The 21656-nt window shown below is 37.4% G+C and overlaps 1 protein-coding gene across 2 annotated transcripts in view; it reads right to left on the bottom strand.

The window, feature by feature from the left end:
- The window catches only part of CADM2 (cell adhesion molecule 2), a 1406063-nt gene extending 1393094 nt beyond the window's left edge, over nt 1-12969 (bottom strand). For both annotated transcript variants that reach the window (XM_069093916.1, XM_069093917.1), the window contains exon 1: nt 12127-12969. In XM_069093916.1, coding sequence (XP_068950017.1) covers nt 12127-12187 — 61 coding nt within the window. In that variant the 5' untranslated portion in view covers nt 12188-12969. The remainder of the gene's footprint in view (nt 1-12126) is intronic.
- Between the last annotated feature and the right edge of the window lie 8687 nt (nt 12970-21656).

Genomic DNA, 21656 nt, shown 5'->3' with positions numbered 1-21656 from the left:
GGAGGGAAGAGAAGGAGAGGGGGAGGGACAGAGAGAGGAAAAAAGAGAGAGACAGAGGCAGAGAATGAATGTGTTTTGGCAAATTTGACTTTAGGGACTATCATTCAATTAATCAATCAACAAACTTTTCTTAAGCAGCTATTATGTGCTCAGCATACTGCTAACAGTTGGGAAAGTAAGAGGCACAATCAAAACAGAACAAAACAAAACAAAAAACAGTTCCTGCCCTCAAAGAAGATACTAAAAGACTTCTCTATCACATCTTCAACTCTTAACTCTTCCCATAGAATGAGTTATGTAAAATTAGGCATCATACTACTTTATTCACTTTCCTTCCTCATTTTTCCTTCTTTGTAAAAACATGAGGCAAGACAACAAATATGAAACATTTTACTGTAGACAAAACTTTAATGAGACCTCGTGCAAATTTGTGAGTAAAAGACCTCAAATGCTACACTTTTAAAAAATGGCACAGCATTATTTCTTCCCTCTCTCTTCAAATTGAATGTAATTAGTTTTATATTCTTTCAAAACAATTCTGTTTAGGTTAGGTATTCTGGATAAAAATAGGAGTCAGAGGTTCTGGCCATTTTAAGCAGCATGATTATGTTAAGCTGTAACAAAAGACCCAATATGACAAGAACAAAAAGAATAATTTACATTCTTTTGAATGAAAATTCAATCTATCAGTAATCAATTACCTATTTTTAAATATGGTATTAAGAGTTAGAGTTAAATATGTCTATGTTCCTAAGGGGAAAAGATGAGGAAAAAATAATAATTCATCACATACTTTTCACTTAACACAAACCTTTCAGAAATTGTCCTTGAAATATAAACATAATTGATTTAATTAAATAATATCACAGTGCAAAGCAAAAAGAAAATATAGCACCAACTTCACCTCTTTGCCATTAATTAACCTCCTAAAAATGGCATTGCATTGGCAGAAAAGCTGTTGCTTTAGGAGAGATTATGAAAAAATGATGCCTTGGTTGCCTTTTAGTCAAGAGCTGAAAAGACCTTGTGAAAAATGGGAGTTTGATTAAATTCAACTTCCTAAAACAATACACACCATCATTATATTTCCAAAAGTTTAGTTTGTGAGCTTACACTAATAAAATATTGTTTTTTAAAAGAGTGATAGAGTGATTTTCAAAGTCATGTAACACGATAAACATTGATTCCATTTATATTAGGAACATTTCAACCACAATAATAGTATCATAATACAAAATGACTGAATTTTAAAATAAGAAGTAATACCTTCACATGTTTAGCTATCTTTCATATGTAAATGATATTTATACATTATACATATTATTTATATAAGGTGCTCAGTTCCTGTGAATATTTCAATTTTCCTTAGAAACTGTATGATACATAGAGTAAGATTAAGGAAATGTCACTATTGTAAATATGCATCCTTAAACTTGGAAATATGACTAAGCATAAAATCACTATTTATTAAATTTATAAAACCTAAAAATAAATCCCGGGAGTGACATTGCTTTCATCCCAGCTAACTAGCAGCAGCAACTCTGGTTGCACAAAACAGGGACTAATCAGTCCTCTACTTCACAGCCTGGCAACAACAAAAGCAGGTCAAGTCTTGCTAATCATCTGGCAGATCGAGGTCAGTTGATAATTCTCATGTGCTGCTGGTTTTTATCCTGAAGTATTAATTACTACAACTAGTTATGCAAAATAATTTAGATTTGACTTGGTTTAGTTATCTTTCAATGATAATTACACATGCAAGGTTTTACTAAGCAGAAAAAAATATTAGGGTTTTGTGTACCCAAGTCTAGTAGCTCAGAGAAATACATACACAAAGGATAATGCATAGCAAATATGTATTGACTACCCTGATACAAAGAGATGAATCATTACTTTACATAAAAAAACATATCATCATTTAGAAGCATTTATGTTTTCCTAGTGTCAATTTTTTGTATTGTATATTACATACAAATGAACATTAATCAATGCAAATATTTATTTTACATAGACTATAGTATTGACATTTTGGCAGATATAACCAAAATACTTGGATATTATTCAGATTTAATTAAGGGGATGTATCAAGATTAGATATATTGAAAGAAATTAATCTGTGTACATTTGAAATGGAAAGACAGCAGGCAAACAATGGTGATTTCTCCCCAAATTCTTCTGATTTTGATTTCTCATGAATAAAGAGACAAAAATCCAGAAAATAATTAATCAGGAGTGTACAGAATTAGGTGACTGCTAGCTTAAAGGAGTTTGGGTTTCAGTTTTTAAAAATCATATTATTTTCTATCTATGGAGTCTTAAACACTACCATTATTTTAAAGTCATTATTGAAAAAAATGAAATAGCTTTAAACAAGAGAATGTGAAAAGGGTACAAAGAAGCTGGTTAAAGTATTTGTTATATGGCATTTTATAAAATACTTGCATTGCTCTAGAGCCTAGGAAAATAAACACAAGAAAAATTATAATTCTTTTTTAAAAGTAAGACATTTAAAGACTGACGGTATAATGCACTGAGGAAAATATCTCATTATTGAAAATACAAAAGAACTCAAAATTTTAAAGTGTGAGAAAATGCCTACTATATAACACAAAATGCAAACACAATATTAACAGACATAAAAAGAAATTACTATGAAAATCTTTTTTCCCCTTCTTTGACACCCCCTTCACCTTGTCATTAACATTAAGCTCAGTATACTAGGTGGAAATGCATAATAGTCAAAGATTCTGACATTGGTTAATTCCTGAAATATTTAGTTAGTACCCTTCATGAATCATTCACCCATATATGATAAACCTTTTCCTAACTCCAGTACAAAATCATGTTGATGCCTTTTTATAACTTCAATGTGAAATTGTTTTGATGGGGATGGGAATAGATGGAGTACTGTGAGAAAATGTATCACTCTTCTTTTTGTTTATAAGTGGGAAGTGAACCATTTCTATTCAGGGTAAGGAATATTCATTTTTATGTAACTACAAGGGCAAAGAACTGTATTTAGAAATAACAGATACACTATTATGTATCACAATGATCAATTTCTTCCCATCTTGGCAGAGTACCTCGCAAGAGTAGAATGTGACTAGCTTCTGCTCCCTGCACTGGACTCATAGCTATATAATTGCCTTCAGAAACATCTTTCTCTGAATACCACCTACACATTAAGACATGACAGTGAACTTACAGCCAGCACCCTGTTCTATCTCACATGATTTCACAAGCCTGAAAAGGCTTGGAAAAGAGGACACGTGCATAATTAAGGCACACAGAATTCATAGTATATGTAACAAACTAGAGTATTATGAATCCTTAGGGTAACTTCATAAGATTAATGCATTTTCAAAAGAAAGCTTCATATAAATGGAAAAATGGAAAGAGGTGTCTACAATACTTATTAAACCCACTCAGTGCTAAATAAATTGATTCTTCTGCCTGGAAAATGTATACCTATAAGTAAATTTATATGCAAAAGTGAGGAAAAAGAGGAATTTGGCACAAGGGTCTTTCAACTGATAACATACATAGGGCAGCAGAACCTCAGGAAAGGAGACAACAGATAAATATGATGGAGGGAAAGGTATTAAACATGTTCTGAAAGGGTTAAGTGTTAGCAGTGATTTCATATTAGAAAAGGATTATGTAACAACAGGGAAATACTCAGCAGAGCATATGCTAATTTAGTCTGCTTGGCCAAGCTTTTCTGTTTGTTTGGCTGGCAAACTAAAATTCTTTCACTCCTTCCCCCCCACCCCATTTTTATTAAGAGACTAAGCAAGCTGCTCTTAAAAAAATTCCTGCCTATGTTTTATAGTTGGTAGAATGTCACCTTTAAATGTGTGTGACAGAATATAATCTGTACAAATTATTTCAGAGTTTAGACCTTGGAAAACTTCCCTTTCTTTTGCTGTTCTCCATTCCTCATTATTTTTTGTAAGGTGAACCTTTCCTATTGGTAATTTATTTCATATGTAAAGGGAAGACTATTTCTAGGGAGTAGGGAGAAAAAACAGTGTTACACTGATTAGACTTCAGTTCATAAAACAGAGTACAATAAAGCAATGAATATAATGCACATGGCTTATTATATATTTTTTATTCTCTGTCCCATCTGAATACAGGTTTAGTTAGAATACCTAATGCCCTTTTCAACATCCTAGACTGACTTTTTAAGATGCAAAAGGAAGAGAACTACAAGGGCTGAAGATCAATATAGGTAATATGAAAGGAAGATCCTCACCTTAGAAAGTAAAATGCTAAGGCTAATAAATTAGAAGCATATTTAACCTATATACTTTGTGTCTAAATGATTAAATAGGCATTACAGGCTCCCCTTGCATATTTAAATACCAACATTTTTAGCAAGGGCTCTAAAATATATTTTTTTCAAAAACAAATTAAGTGGTTTTATAAATTACACTGAATTAATATAACAGTTATGCATTTAGCAGTCTGCAGCTCATCCTTGTCAGAAATGACACTCTCACACTCTGATGCAGAGGTGGCTCTAAACAAACATATATAGTTACTGTAATGAATCTCCTAAGTTGTGAAGGTAATAGGGAGTCATTTTGGTCTAAAAAAGGGTTCTCCCATATTTCAGTACACAATTAGTCACTATTCCCTGACAGTTTTACTTTACTTCATTACATATCCAAAATTCTGTCTTCAATTCTCTTTAAGACATATACAAAGTATTTTGGCATATAAACACCAAAATATCTCTTCAATTAAGACTAAACAGGTTTCCTATGCAACATGAATGAGGTATTTAAACGGTTTAAGTCAAATATACTGACTCCGTTATCTCCAAAGTTGAAAATTAATGGCTTAAAATTTACTTCAAAGTAATTTAAAATATGTAAATAATTGATGTTTTTTCTCTATGACACATCTCCTTCCAGACTCAGCCCTCTCTCTCAATTCAGCTATCAAAGAGAACAACAGAATAGATGTTCAGGTCTATTTCAATGCAGAAATTTTAAGCAGTATTTTAATGCATAAAGCTACTGTACCAAATATATGATTTGATTATTAAATTAAGGCAAATTCTATTTACATTTATGCATAAAATAGTTTATGTTTTATCTCCAACAAATGGGAAAGCTATCAAATCTGAAAATAATGAGGGTTAATAATATTAATTACCACATGCCAATTGTCCCCAAAGTACCAAACCTAAAACAGTAGATAATTTTAAAGATTTGCAGTAAACTTTTACCTAGTAAGCTCTAGTGGTGAATCATTAGAGATCTCTTTCCTCTCTCTTTAAAAACTTACTATTTAAATTTTGTGTTAAATATTCAGATCATTACTAACTAAAAATCTTTAACTCAATCTACATTTCAAATATGTTCATTATTGTTCCGAAAGAATTCCAACATTGTCAATTCAACAATTAGAATTTGTCAAGAAAAATAAATTCAGACAACAGAGAAGATTCTATATTATGAGTGACTTTGGTACTGCTTCTCTTAGCTGTATATCAGTGACATAAAATAATCCATGTAAAAATAAATATTGGCATATACTTCCTTTGCAAAATAGTGCTCTATATATAAGCAGGAAGCACAATTAAGTTACTAAGTTCTGAGTGAACCAATTAGCAAATAATAAAAACAATAATGGTAAGGTTCATAATAACTGTTTCAATTCATGTGTAAAACATTTAACAGTAAGTATAAACTGGTCTAATTTTCTGGAGAAAAAGCAATTTACACAATTTGACATTTTTTTTTTCTGTAGCAAACTGAAATGCAATAAAAACAGTTATACAGGTTATATTGTTATTTGATGGGCTCACTGTCGAAGTCCATCTATAATGACAACTCCTAATTTGTTAAGGGACTTATTTGGTGGTTTTGTTTGTATGATAAATAAAATTGGCCAGAGATGAAAAATTCTCTACGATTTTGGCATGGCTCAAATTACATTCAATCTCTGTAAACTGTCATAAACAGCACTAAATAAGCAGTGTACAAATACATTAAATTGCCAGCTCCTATTTATTTGAAAGGCACTCTACATCTGCGATGTAGCTGAGATGTGAGGAAAAAATGAGGTGACAACTTGTTCAGGAAGTGGAGATAATGGCATCACATTCACAACAGGTTTTAGACCAAACTTCTCAAAAAAAAATATAATTTACTATTCCATTTGGCATTTTTAAATTATTTTTATGAAGTTTAAACCTATGTCTTCTGGAATTTGATCCCCCCAAAAGTTTATATTTCCAACATTTGCTTTTTTTATTAATTATGTTTTCCCCCCTAAAACTCAAAGCAAAACGCTCAGTTTTATTTCTTACCCATTATTATTTAGCCATGTGATTAAAGTTACAGAGAGCTATCCTTTGCTTTCAAGTAGATATAGAAGCAAGGAGAAAACATTTGTCCACTACACCTCATAAAAGTACTTTGTTTCAATATTATGACAACCGTTATACATGTGTGTTTCCAAAAGCAGAGTACATTTAAAGCATTAGATGCCATTTGCATTATCACACAGCAGGGGGCTTCAGCAGCTACAATTCTGGGTTAATCCTGACCCACCTCTTCACAGAATAATTTGCAGAAGATTCCTTTGTAATCTACAGGACTACACTCTACAAATGCTTGACATTTCCAAATAAAATGTTGGCAATGTACTTGTCTATTTCAATATTTTAGGTTAAACTGGTAAGTTTCAATAATGTATTTCAGTTTTTCACAAGTGACTTTGTGATTGAGGCTAATGGAGAAGTAACCTACATGTTAAAAAAAGATACAAAGAAAAATATATCATGGTACAAAAAAAAAAAAAAAAAATTCATTTAAATTCAACCAAACAAACTCAATGCCTATATAAGACATCACTGGGAAATATCGGTCTGTTTTTTAAACAGTTTTTTCCTCTTTAAAACCTTGAGAATTAAATAGTTTTACAATAAACCTATGAATACGTTATATTAACAATTTTTATTATTTAACAAAAACTAACTTTAAACTAATAAAAAGAAAAGATGGGGAAAATTTAACCCTATTGTGCCAAATTAGATTAAAAATATTTATTAAATACTGCTCACAATGGCCAATAGAGCAGTTCAAATAGATCAACATCTTTAAACTATGCAAACTGCTTCAGAATTCAGGCTATCATCAATCCCATTTTTGTTTATGGTTTCCCTCCTCCTTCCCTTTTCTAGGCTAGCTGTTAGAGTCACGTAGTCTGCCTTTGGCAGGGGAGGTTTTTTTATAGGGAGGCTGTCAAAAACAGGACTCTTCAAAATAGACAAGTAAAACATGAACCTTCCTAGTACAGAGCATAAAACTCATGCCAATAACCCCAGCAACAAATATCAATATGAAATACTTCATTTTAGTATGATCCAAAGCATTTAAAAGATTAAAAATAAAAACTCCATATATTATTAATTCCCCAAATAGTTCAGTAGAGTAAGTAGGTTTTATCTATTCTCATATTACAAATAAGCAAACTTATCTTTCAATGTTAATCCTCAGCCACCTCTAAATATGAGTAGATATCAAAGATTTCTATATTTCAAATGTCCATCATCATGGAATTTTAATACAGGAAGAATATCTAGAAATCATCTTATCTGATCCCCTCATTTTCAAGATAAGAGAAGTGGTCCAGGGAGTTTAAGACACTTCACCCAAATTATTCAACTAGTTAATGAGAGGAAGGATTAGGGCTCATGTTTCCTAAAACCCAATATATCAGTCTTGTCATTACAGTACACTGTCTGAATACTTTTCACACTTTTTGTGAACAAAAACAAAAAAAACAACCAACCCTCTGGCATTCCATGTATCTGGTGTTCTAGAGCAAGTAGAATGTATTGGCTCTCACCCTGAGCAGCTACTAAGATTTTTATCATCTGACATCCACAACCACTTTGGAGATATATATAGAATCAAAGTAGGAATAAGACAGGAAGACAGGAGTACAGAGAAATTGAAGTAAATCTATATATGAACTACAAAATAGTTAAAAAATTAATCATCAAGGTAAGTTTTCTTTTCTCCTAGCTACTACGTATAATTGTAGTTAAACTCCTATGTGTAGATGCCACTAAATTTTAAAGATTGGTCAAGACCAGAAGGAGGAAAGATATGTGTCAAAGAATTCAATAAACACACACACAAAGAGTGGGCAAAGTTATTATACTAGAAGTGTTAAGTGGAGAAAAGGCATCATTAGTGGGTTCTTGAATGGTTGGGTTTCTTTGGGAATCACTAACATTTGGGTAATTTTGATTTTGGGGGAGTAATCTTCAACCGGAAGAAGTTTGCTTCTAATTAGTTTGTGTATATTTGTTCCAAAGTAGATTTGAAGTTAAAACTAGTCTCAAATGTGTATGTATATACCACTAACCCAATGAGAAAGTCTCTTCAGAGTAACTTCCGCATATATACATGTAGATTTAAAATTCCCTTTTATTGTTATCTTTGTTCTTTTTTTTTACCTTAATTCGCTTTAACCTACCTGCTCATTATGTTTATTAATCTAAAGAGACATTACATATCTTCCTACTGCTCCCAATAAAATAGTTTTATTGAGTTTTGATGATAGAATGACTTTGAGCATCTCCATTCTAAGGGTTCTTCTAACTTTTAAAATTGTCTTTTATTTTGTCTCCTTTCATGACCAGGGACAAGGAAATCTGTCCTGAATCTTTAAAAGTGAGTTGGATAATTTAAAGTAGGGTGATTTAGATATGGTATCTATCTGAGCTAGACACTTACTTCATTCTCTACCTAATGAATTCAACCTCTAATGACCATCTCAGAACATAATTCTGTTTTGTAATGTCCAGCAGTTTATATAAGACTTCTTTTCTCATCTTATCAGTAGTCTGTTTCCCAACACTAGCTTACCACTTCATCTACTAATAGGCCAAAAAGACAATCTTGCTCCTGACTAGAAAGAAAGTAATTGAGTAAAGAGGTAAAAATAGTGATGTGAAGCTCAAATAAGGAGAACAAGTCTCCTTGTCAAGAAGTGTGAACTTAAAAACATACAAAAGGAATAGTAATTCTAGCAAATAATAAATTATCTCTAGTTCAATGGTAAAAACAAACAAAAACTATTCTAAGATTGATCAAGCATTAAAATAAGGTCCTGCTAATAGAACATTGCCTTTGCCTAGTCATAACTATCACCTGAAGAGTAGATTCTCTAAGGAAAAAAGATATTGATAGTTTCCTCTTCCACCTTTCACTCCCTGGACACAGAAAGGAAAGGGCTTAAGAGTCCTGGATCTGTGTCCAGGAAATAAAGCTTTCATTAATTTAATGCTGTCCTAATAAAGCCACGTTCCTAGGGGGAAAGCCTGAGCCCTGAAGCAACGCTCTCAACCAAGGCTGAGACAACAGGAAAGCAACAGCAATTTGTTTGAGCAAGAACTGACAATATCAACAAAGTGTGATGTGGCTATGGAGCAGCGCTTGATAAATGTGAAGCAGCCATAAACGTGAGAAGACAGTCCAATGGTGCTTGGGGTTTGCTTCTCTCCCCTCTTTTTTTTTTGTTTGTGTACCAATACTGGCCTGATCTAAGACACTCCTAGGTCTACATACTCAGCCTGGTTCGCACCCTTTTTGCTTGTGCTATATAATATTTTCTTTATTTATTTAAACCTGCTGCTATTCTTTGCAGTCGTGTATTTTCCTTGGCATAACCCCCCTTCAATTCTCCCCACAAGTACTGTGAAAAGCACCATCAGTGTTTTAATCATTGGTTTATACACACTTAAAACAGAAGACAACAATATCCTGAATACTGCTGATCAAATCTCTGGGTAGAGAGTAAATCCTCCTTTTTGCCTGAGAGACTGGGGTGGGGGATGGCAGGGCAAAGTGGGGGAAGGAGAGGGGGATAGAGGGATACAGGGAGAGGGAGGGAGGGAGAGAGAGAGAGAGAGAGAGAGAGAGAGAGAGAGAGAGAGAGAGAGCGAGCAGTTATTCTGCAGCGCACTGAATAGACAATTCACGGGGAAATGTAGAAGGCAGAGAGGAGGCGACCCCCAGGTGCAGTCCACTGCACACATGCCCTATAATAAATAATCTTCTCGCACCAGCACAGCAGCAGCTCCTTTGCAATGACGTACGGGGGGCCAGCACACACAGATTGGCAGGGAAAACATATCCAGCAGTGTAAAATTTCATCGCAATCACCAAATTAACTGATTTCCTCACATACTCCCCCTGCCCAACACAAATGCTGGGGCACACACACGCGCGCGCGCGCGCACACACACACACACACACACACACACACACACACATAAAAGAGAGCTGAGAAATGCAACTTATTGAGAGGTGAAGTAAGGTCTCTATGTGCGTGTTTTGGTTTTTTTTTGGCATGTATTAGAAACCCAAGGGAATGTACTGTGGTTACTTCACCTAAGGGGTGGGGGCAATTGGGGAATTTTCCCCCCTTTCTGGGACAGAAGCACATGATACATGTGAAATACAACTATAGCATAAAATATACTTTCAACCAAAAAACCTGTAAGAAATCTCTAGATAAGGTCGATTATTTAATTCGGTTACTGTCTACATCCAAAAATATTTATAAATAAAATATGGTGCCTATAGTGTATGTGTGTGTGTGTGTGTGTATGTGTGTGTGGGTAGGGGTGGGGGTGGATGGATGGAATGCATTCAAAGAACTTGGTGAATGATGGTTCATTGACCTCATTTAAATCCTCCAAAGGCCTCTGGGTTTTACCAGTCGGTGCGTTCCTGTGTCTTACTTTCAAATTCCTTTACCCAGGGGCAAATAAATTCAGTCAACTTCTCTCTTTCCGCATCAATACCAGACAGGCAGAGGGTACAGAGGTGGCTGAAGATTCACCAAGACATCTCGAGTAACATAGCTGGAAAGATTTCTCTACCACCACCCCTTCACCTCCATCCTCTCTATACCGCACACCAAAGCCACATCCCTACACTACCCTCACAGCACCACCACAGCCCCATTACAGCCCCTCCCCCCCCAAAAGCGCCCTCTCTCAATGGACTACTCCTCTATGCATGGCCATTTATTTTATAATCAGCACTTCCTTCCCCTACTCAACACCCCTCCCCTCTTCAAAAAAAGGTCTGGGGAAAGAGCATCACAATTCCCCGGTCACCCCACATCCAAATCCAGTGATTTGCATAATAACAGCATTTTGTGCAGTTCTTTCCACTACAGCCGCAGTGGTGGTTACATTTCACTAGAAAAGATAATATTAATTAAGGAATGAGGTAGCGACGAGGGGACCAAGAGGTAGGGAATCCACGCGAAAATCCCTGGACAGTAAAGTAACTGCTCTGAAGCATATTTCTATTTCTTCAAAAATGGAAACCACACAGAATGATTTAAAAAAAAAAAAAAAAAAAACGACCTGTTTTGTAAAGGGGGGGGGGGGGCGGTCTTTGTAAAAACCCCCACCTAAAATAAAAAAGCAAATCACAGTCTCCTCTCTGTTCCTAGGTGAATGACACGTCTTACAACACATTTCCCCCCGGGGATGTTATTGCAATGCACACGGTGCTGCTGCTGCTGTTCTCGCCGTCTCGGTCGCTCTCTCCCAGGCTCACACACTTTTAAAAGACACACTGATACGATGGTGGGCAGAAAGAGGGAAGAAGATGGAAAAGGCAGCTGAAAAGGGGGGAGGTTAAAGGAGATGATGGGAGGTGGAGAGGGGAAGTCAGAAGGTTGACATGAGAGGTAGTGTGGGAGACTGAAGGGAGGGAGGGAGGTCAGCAAGGAGAAGTTTCCAGCCAAAAAGCCCAGGGGTTCGAGGAAGGGGAGGGGTGGAAGAGTGAGAGGAAGGCTCAGGTGAATGAAAGGGGGGAAAGGTGCAGGGAGTAGAGAGCACACTGCTGGGAGGGAGGGAAGGTCTGGGATTAGGTTGTCTAGGGGAGGTACTGGTGCAAACTGCCACTGCCCCCTGCTGCACAAGGGAGTTTATGGGGTGGGGTGGGGGCGTCTAGTGGTGATGGAGGAAGCCGTGAAGTGGAGGGGGGAGAGTGGAAATGCAGGGTGGAGTGAAGTGGGGGTGATGGGGAATGGAAGTGAAGTTGATGCTCCCCGCGGCGGGGCGGGGATTACCTTGTAGCAGAAGCCCGCAGACACTGTAGAAGCGGAGAACGGCGCTTCGTTTCCAAATCATGGTCCCCTCTCTAAAGGGCTTGGGAGGGGGAAAGGGGGAGCAGGAGGTATTGGTGAAAGGGGCACAAAAGTGAAAGGCTCCGCTGGCTCCCTTCTCCCGATGCAGGACCCGCCGCCACCGCCGCTGCAGTGCTTGAACCCGGGGGAAAGGATCAGCGGCAGCAGCAGCAGCAGCAGCAGCACCAGCAGTATCAGCAGCGGCGGCAGCAGCAGCAGCAGCACCAGCAGGATGGGGATCTCGGTGGGTGAAATAGTTTCTTCTCCTCTTCCTCCTCCACCTCCTCCCGCTGGTGCAGCCTCACTAGCGCCTCTTTTCAAGCAGGGATTCAGTGTTTCCTTTGCACCTGGGGTGCAGGGGAAGTCCCAGCGCTGGGGCTGGCAGAGCAGGTGGTGCACGGATTCCGGGGTGTGGGGGAAGATGAGGACCAGGGCTGGAAGGAGTGGATAGGTCAGAGTCAAGAAAGGGGACCGGGAGAGAAGCAGCAGAAAACCAGCAGCTACCCGCCGCTGCCGCTGGCTCTGTCTCCCGGTCGGTGCAGGGAGGCGGCAGTGGGGCTGGTGCTGGTGGTGATGGTGCTGGCGGCGGCGGTGATGGTGGTGGCGGCGGCAACAGAAGCAGCAGCTTAGTGGATGCTCAGGCTCCAGCAATAGCGGCAGCAGCAGCGGCAGCAGCAGCAGCAGCAACAGCAGCTCTCTCGCTCTCTCTCTCTCTCGCGCTCTCTCTCTCTCTCTCTCTCTCTCTCTCTCTCTCTGTCTCTCTCTCTCTCTCTCTCCAGCACCAGACACAAGGACAAGCACAGCGCCTAAGAGGCCCCGCCCCCACCCTTGCTCAGGATAGACACCGCCCCCTAGCCAATAGGAACCCACCCAACCACAAAACTTGACCAATAGGTGGGCTGGGTGGGTGGAGCCGGGCGCCGGGAAAAACAAACAGGCGTCTCAAGGACCCTTCGGGCGAGAAGACACCAAAGCCTTTCCCCCAACCCCAACCCGGTGGGCCCCTACCCCGCCTGACTCTCAACTTCCCTTCTTCAGAAAGAGCCCGCCCTCCAGCTGGATGAGGGAAAGCCGCTCGGACTAATCAGAGTTCCGCACTAGGGGAGGGTCCAGCCAATCGCCGCCGCGAGAGGGCGGGGTTGGTCTCGTGCTCACCAGGTTCTGGAATCTGCTGCAGCCCGGCAAGGTCTTGGGTGCGAAGCTTCTGTAGGCGTTCTCTTTCCTGGGGCAGATGGTGTCTGCACCTCCACCTCTCGTCAGCTGCATCTGCACGAGGCCACGGCACGCCCCGGGGAATAACAGAGAAAGGATGAGAGATGATAACCAATGGTTACAGTAGACCTATGGGTCTGCAACAACCCCAGAAGGGCCGCAGCGAAAGTTGGAAGGGAGGTGTGCGTCGATTTCCCTCCGACGAGAATTGTTTTGGTTTCATGCCTCTGAAATTTAATGCAATGTGTTGCCGCGTTAGTGAAGGTGGCCGACAGTGAATTAAGTTGACAAGAAAGGCAGGAAAAGAAAGAAACTTCTACAAATTCTAGGGCAATTAGCAAAAATGATCTGGGTGGTTGCTGTTATTTACGTCTTCAGATGAATTTCATTGTAGGATTACAATGTGGTCAAATCAGCTTGGAGCAATTGATACCTAGAGAGGAGAAATTTTGAAAAGCGTCAAACTATGTCTAATTAGTTGGGCTATTAAATTGTCCACTTTGACAGAAAAATAGAAATTGACAAGTAGACAAAGGATGAATGGAAAGGCGGGGTCAATGTAAAAGATCTTACTTTGTGATTGGATGCTTAGTGTCACCTATTTCGATCTCCATGCATGCCTTACCAAACAACAACAAACCAGCAAACAAACCCACAAACATTACTTATGGTTTTCTTTGTCTCCATCTTTCTCCCCAAAACTTAGTAAAAACTCATGTAGCAAAATTTTAAGACTTTAAAAGAGGATCCAGTAAATAATCTGTAGTAAGAGTAGTTTTACTGCAAAATAAATCCCCATGTTGGTTGTACCTACATTGTTTCTTATTCTGGTCATTTAGTCAATTACCTCTATGTCAGGAGATGGGTAGCATTCTTCTTCCCTCAGAATTGTGGTTGATCACTGAGTTATTTTTCAAAATTATTCATTTTTATAAAATTTTTCTTAAATTGTTCTCCCTGTTCTTTTGTATCAGATCATATAAGTCTTTCCAGGTATCTCAGAAAAATGCCCCCTTCATCATTTCTTATGACAAAGCAGTATTCCATTGTCACATTCCTATACCATAATTGTTCAGTCATTCCCAGTTGATGGACAATCCCTTAATTTTAGTTCTTTACCATGATAAAATGAATGACGGTTTTTGTACATGTTGGACATTTTTAGTTTTTTTTTTTTAATCCTTAAGGCAAAAACATAGTAGTAGTATAACTGGGTCAAAGGGTATGCAGGGTTTAGTAACTTCAGGGGTATAGTTACAAACTATTTTCCATAATAGCTGTGATCAACAGCTCCAATTGTGCCTGTCTTCCAGTAGCACCTCCAACATCTGTTTTTATTTTTAATCAATTGCAATCTCGTTGGAGCAAGGTGGAATCCCAGAGTTGCCTTCATTTTAATTTCTCTATTAATAATCTGGAGCATTTTTTCCCACATGGATATAGACAATTTGGATTTTGTCCTTTTAAAATTATCTTTATATCTTTTGACCATTTATCAATTAGGAGATATTTCTTAGTCTTTTAAATTTCAATTAGTTCCCTATATAACTTACAAATGAGACTTTTATTAAAGAAACTTTTTTTTTCAAGTTAACTGGGAAGTTTTGATTAGGTCTCAATCTGTCATGAACTTTCAAATATTCATTCTAGATATTATTTGCCTATGCTTAAGGCTGGTCATTGTTTTATCATGTTTACTATATAGTGTTAAAGTGTTTTTAACACAGATTCTCATAGAATTATTTCACTCTAAAGTATTCCTCCACATGTGATCAGAGAGAATGTATGAGTTTGAGAGCAGTACTTGGAAGAATGAATTCTCTGAGCCATTTCTTTCTTTGGCAACTGCTTGAGGAATTCAGCTTTTTCTTTTCAGCCTTTCTATTGCACCAAAGTAAACTCATGCACCAGAATTGGCTGAATGAGGGGATTTTGTATAATAGTTTGACTAAGCAGAAAGAATGATGTATGGAAAGGCAAATGGGTGGGCATAATAACCGTTAGACTCAGGGGACATATGGTTTGAGTTTTGAAACTCGGATGTGTTCCTCTTCACCATTCTTCTCAAAATACTGGACAGTTAAAATCATGTCTAAAAATTAGACAGCTTGACATTGAGAAATATGTTAAATTCTGACCTGAGTTAACTGTCTCACGAATGTCTACTAATGGTCATAAACGTGACCAGAGGAGATAGTACAGATGAGTCAAGGCATTCATACCACCACTGATAGAAAAGCAACTCAAAACCTAACTGACAAGTGTCAGTCAAGTAATGATCATACACAATATCTCCTTTGTATCTAGCTCTAGTCTATTTTCGCCTAAGCCAAGCATCAACCAAGTGGAAAAATGACAAGTGTCCAGTGATGTATTAGGTGTACAGAAAATATAATAAAAGTAAAAATAGGCAATACACAAACTTAATATAAATACCGCTTATACATATTTATACTCTGATTACATAGGAGTAACCTGTGTTTTTTAAAAACAATGATATTGTCATAGAGGTTTTAAAACTTAAAGCTAGACTATTTAAAATATTTTCAAAATATCTACATTTAAACTGAATTGGTAGAAAGAGTTATTAAAGATATGTGAAAAACTATTCAAACTGACTTAAAATTTGAGTTAGAAGATATCTCAGATGTCAATTAGTCCAATCCATACCTGACCAAGAATTCCTTCTGCAACACTGCAAATATGTTGTCATCTAGTTTGTTTAGAGGATTCCACTGAGAGGAAACACTCTCACTCCTATTCCAGTTTTAGATAATTCTAATTTTTAATGTTTTTTTTCCTTAGGTATATTTTTAATCTACCTCTCAAAGACTAAGTTTACAGGGCAGCTACAAGGCACAGTGAATAGAGCAGCAGTCCTGGAGTCAGGAGGACCTGAGTTGAACTCTGTCTCAGACACTTAACACTTATTAGCCATGTGACCTTGGGCGAGTCACTTAACCACAATTGCCCTGCCCTCCCCTTTCAAAAAGAAAAAAAAGAAGACAAAGTTTACTCTTAAAGTCAATTGATTCATGGTAATTTAATTTGGCAAAATGAATTTCATGCCCTAATGAAAAATTGAAACCATTGTAAATAGGGAAAAAAGACCCAATCTCATTGTTCTGACAGCATTGATTCTCATTCTTGAAGCTAGCCAGAGCTTTGAAAAGAGATTAGCCTGCCAGTGGTGCAAACCATCAATGCAAATACTATACAGTAATATTAATTTTTAAATGTGTGATTTTACTTTGAGATTCTGTGATTCTTTGAACCTTTCAGTAGCTTCCCCAAGATCAGTGGATCAGTGCTTGGAAAATGAATAATAAAATTTCACTGTCTGTTGATAGTGCTAATATATGGACGAAGGCGAAAAAATCATGGGACTTCAGGATATTAGAAAGCTCAAATTTATTAATTAAGAATTATAGACTTACAGCTTAAAGGTAAGCTTTAAGTCCTCTAGTCCTACTCCCTCATTTTCACAATTGAGGAAACAGAAACCCAAATAAGTTAAACTATTTCCCCAAGATCAAAAATATAATAAATTACAGTCAGGATTCAAAGCTAGATCCTCTGATTTTTAAATGCAACACCACACCATTTGCATTGTATCATGCAATCAAAGAAAAAGCTTGCTGTTGGTGCTCACCCTTATAATGAAGAATGTGGGTACACCTCACATTACTTTGAAATTGTAGGATATCATGCTGAAATATATGTCCAGATGCTTTCCAATATGACTCTTATAGGTGTGATTGAGCCTTAATAAGGCAAGGTAAATAGTTGGCACCCTCTTCCACAAGGTCACTACAGATGAATGGATGAAAATGTTCCTTTTAAACTTGTTTATGTATTTAAGCTCCTTTGCCAGCAAGAAATATAGAATAGGAGAACATAGGATATTGCAGTAGGGTAGACAAGTACCACAGATTCTGAAATCTACGAGGCATACCGTAATATAATCTACCTATGTGGTGGTGACCCAAAGATTAAGAAGTGCTGAAAGGGTGTTGAGTGGAAAATGTTTAAGAAACCATCAGAGAGGGCTTGATCGGAATTACATTAAACCTATTTCAAAAACATAGAAGACTATACATTAAAAACATCCAGATAAATAGCCTCTGAGGTTATCGTGTCCCTCCACAACTAGTCACATGTTTGTTTGTTTTTTTCCTTTTGATTGGTTTTCCATCTTTTCTGTGTTCTTTACTAAAACATAACAAATAATGAGGGCAACTAATGAAGGGCATTGGGTCCCTGTTATATGAATAGCATTTAAAGGAAACTATTTTTAGTGTGAAGAGGAGGCTAATCAAAAGGGCATGAAAGCTGTCTTAATGCATTTGAAAGGTTGTCATATTCATGTGGGATTAAACTTGCTGTCTGAATCAGGAACAATAGGTGGCTCTTGTAAAAACAGCAAGGTAAACTTGATGTCAGGAGGGAAAAAAAGAACTTCCTAACAATTAGATCTGTTCAAAGTTGTGGTATATGAATGTAATGGAATACTATTATGCTATAAGAAATGATGAAAAGGTAGACTTCAGAAAAACCTGAAAAGACTTATTTGAACTGATACTGAATGAAGTGAGCAAAAACCAGGAGAACGTTGTACACAGTAACAGCTGCAGTGTGTGCTGACTGATTTTGATAGACTTAGCCCTTGTCAGCAATGCAAGGACCTATAACATTTCCAAAAAACTCATTATGCAAAATGCCATCCACAACCAGAGAAAGAACTATGGTGTGTGAAAGCAGAGCAAAACATCCTATTTTATTTTCATTTTGTTTTGTTTTGTTTTCTTTCTCATGGTTTCTCCCTTTTGTTAAAATTCTTGCATACAGCATGACTAATGTGAAAATATGTTTAATAGGAATGTATATGTAGAGCCTATATCATATTGCATGCTGTCTGGGGGGGGGGCGAGGGAGGAGGAAAGGAATGGGGAGAAAGTTTAAAACTTATGGAAGTGAATGTTGAAAACTAAAAATAAATTAACTTTAAAAATAAAAACATAACTAATGTTTAAAAAACAAATAGATCTGTTCAGAGGTGGTAGATTATCCCCTTCTTGGACATATTCAAACAGATGTTAGACTACCAATCGATGGGTATGATATAATGGAGATTCCGGTTTCTAAAGGTTAGACAAGATGGTTACTAAGCTCCCTTCCAAATCTTAAAGTCTGTGATTGTGGCTCCTCAAACTGAATACACTTAAAGTCTTTAAACGTAAAAGGAAATTATTTCCAGATGTTTTCCATAACTAAAGGATGAGTCTTCTGTTTTTCTGTGTTCCACACACAGCAATGTTATCAATATTGCACACTTAATGTTCCATGAGCTTTGTTATTAATAACATATCGGTAGTTTATTTCTAGCTTTAACCTCCCACTGCACAGATAATTTTCCCCTATGGGTTTTTTTGTCACTTCTGGTATTTTATAAAAGGTTCTAATTTATTTTTATTTTACCCATGTATCCTCCTAAACTTCAAATTGTGTTTAATGATTGGTTTTTTTTCTTCAAATTTTGTTAGTCTAAATTCTAAAATAGTCTTACATGGTCAGAGTAACTCAATCCAATAAATGATAAGCAATAACATTTTGTGTACCAAATTCATATCTCCCTTTCAATATAAATAATGTGGTTTTCTTGGAGTATGAAATCATCATGCCAGGACTTGGACAGCAATGAGATAGGGTAAAATAATTGAAGGGATGCTAGAATTTGGATTTCAAATTTTGGATTTTGATATGAGGGAGCTGAAAGTTTCTCTAAATTATAGGTAATGTGGATGAAGGTCATCTACCTCAGGGAGAATAACAGGTATGATATGGTATTGACAGTTAATGAATCAGGGTCATGAAAATAAACCCAAGGAATTTGTATCTGGGAGTGACCTTGGTAGTCCCGTAGGCATAGTCAGGAAAGAGGTTGAAGATATAAAGAAGAAAGGTAAACTATATATGTAACTGAGGTGATATGGAGATTAGCAATGCAAGGCAAATAAAATTTCTAAAAAAATAAAAGAATATTAGAAGGGAAGCACCAACAGCAATAATAGAATATACTAAAGCAACCATCTTCTGAGCCAAACTCTACTTCTGTGTACCTTGCTTAGGTAAACAAAGTAGAAAGTTTGTTCTAAGTTCTACTTAGGAAACAAAGTAGAAAAACAAAGTGTAGGTACATGAGCACTGATTAAAGGAGGACAGAAGGTAAAAATGACTGGAGTTAGGGAATTAAAGGGGCACAAAAATAGGAAGTGTTTGATGGAGCATTTTACTTTTTACAAGCAGAAATATGTGTGTGTGTGTGTGTGTGTGTGTGTATGATGTTAGATATTGTCTACTACAGTGATCTTCATTTTTCTAAATGAGGAGACAGAATCCCATAGGGTTTAAGTCACTTGTTGTGATAGTAATGGAACATAAAGATTCCCCTGTATTGGCTTGGTTTTCAAACTGATTGTGTTAAAACCCAGAGCTTGTTAATCCCACCTGTGGGATGGACTTGTTGATGTGAAAAGAGAGACAAGAACTGGGAGGAGCTGGTGACGTAGATTTGGAGAGACAAGAGAGAGGCAGAAGAACTTTTTGGAAGCAGCACCTCGTGGAGGCAGAGAGAGAGACTGAATGGATTGCTGAGGGCCGCTTTGAATTGCCCTGGACTTTTGTGACCTGCCCCCTGAGCTGCCAAGGACTGAGGAGACATGGCTGTTTTGCTGGTACTTTGTCTGTCTGTTTTGATGTTGTTTTGCCAGATTTGTCCACTGGTGAAAGACAGTCCTGTTGTTGAAGAAGTCCTGGAACCTGGCTTTTGGTTAAGAAGCCCTGAGACTGTCCTGCAGACAGAGAGTGAATACTGTCCACTGGTGAAGGACAGTGCTGTTGTTGCAGGGGTCTGGAGACTGTCCTGCAGAAAGAGTGAATACTGTCCACTGGTGAAGGACAGTGCTGTTGTTGCAGGGGTCTGGAGACTGTCCTGCAGACAGAGCGAATACTGTCCACTGGTGAAGGACAGTGCTGTTGTTGCAGGGGTCTGGGAACCTTTCTGTTGGTTCAGAAGCCCTGAAGAAGGATTTTCTTGTTGTATGTTTAAAGAAATCCTGGGAGAGGGTTTTGCTAATGTTTTCAGGGGTTCTAGGACTGTTCTACAGACAGAGGATGAATTAATGAAGGGACTGGCAATGTATCTCATGGCCTTGCTAAGCCTTGTCTCCCCAGGAACTAAGATTGCTGAGAACTTGCCTCTTGTCAAGATGAAGTAAAGACCTCCATTTGGGTATTAAGTGCTGTACTTAAAATTGATGTAACTCTGGGGTAGATTCAATTGTGATCCAGGGGTGGGGAACTTTTGACCTTTTTGTGTTCTATGGTTGAACAAGTGAATGTACTTTACTTATGTTTGGAAACTAATCTCCATTTGAGAAGAGGGGCTTTGTGGTGGACTAAGTGAAGGTATAGCCTAGGGGTGGAGAAGTATTTAGACCAGGGACATTGTAATTGATTGAATGATTGGAAGGTCCTGGGGTGGGGTAGTGCTTGGAGATTATTTAATCACACTTAGTAAATGCTGTATTTTGAATGATGTCATATTTTGACCTTCTCTGTTCTTGGTTTGTCACTGAATAAAATGGAGAGCACCTATGCTGGTATTTTGAACCTGGGAAGTTGCCTTTCCTTGGTGTTACAGTACACTTGTTCACCATTACACAGCTAGTCAGTTTTATGATATGACCCAGCCAGGTCTGGAATCCCATTTTCCCTAACACTAGATCAAACCTCATGGTGGGGATGACTTCAGGACAATATAATTATAATGTTTTCTTGTATTGTTCACTCACTAGACAGTGTGAGCATAAATAACATGTCATCTGCCATCAATGATATGGCATCATGGTTTACCTAAGCAAAGTAGAGATCATACTGTTTGTTAATTCTTCATTTATTTTTGTAAAATTTTGAGTTACAATTTTTTCCCTCCCACCCTTCCCAAGAATGCAAGCAATCTGATATAGGTTATATGTATACAATCATGTTAAAAATATTTCCAAATTAGTCATGTTCTAAAAATACATCAGAAAAAAAGGAAAAAGCATAAGAAACAGAAACAAACTCAACAAAAGACAAAAAAAATGAAAATTGTTTGCTTCCATCTTCATTCACACTCTACTGTACTTTCTCTGGGTGCGGTTGGCATTTTCCATCACTAGTCTTTAGGAATTGTCTTGGATTGTTGTATTGCTGAGAAG

Source organism: Petaurus breviceps, unplaced genomic scaffold (assembly GCF_028583685.1).
Source record: "Petaurus breviceps papuanus isolate PSGF00001 unplaced genomic scaffold, PetGlider_PUasm1.0 213, whole genome shotgun sequence".
NCBI lineage: Eukaryota > Metazoa > Chordata > Mammalia > Diprotodontia > Petauridae > Petaurus > Petaurus breviceps.
The sequence above is the reverse complement of the archived record's forward strand: the minus strand, read 5'-3'. Positions and strand labels throughout refer to the sequence as shown.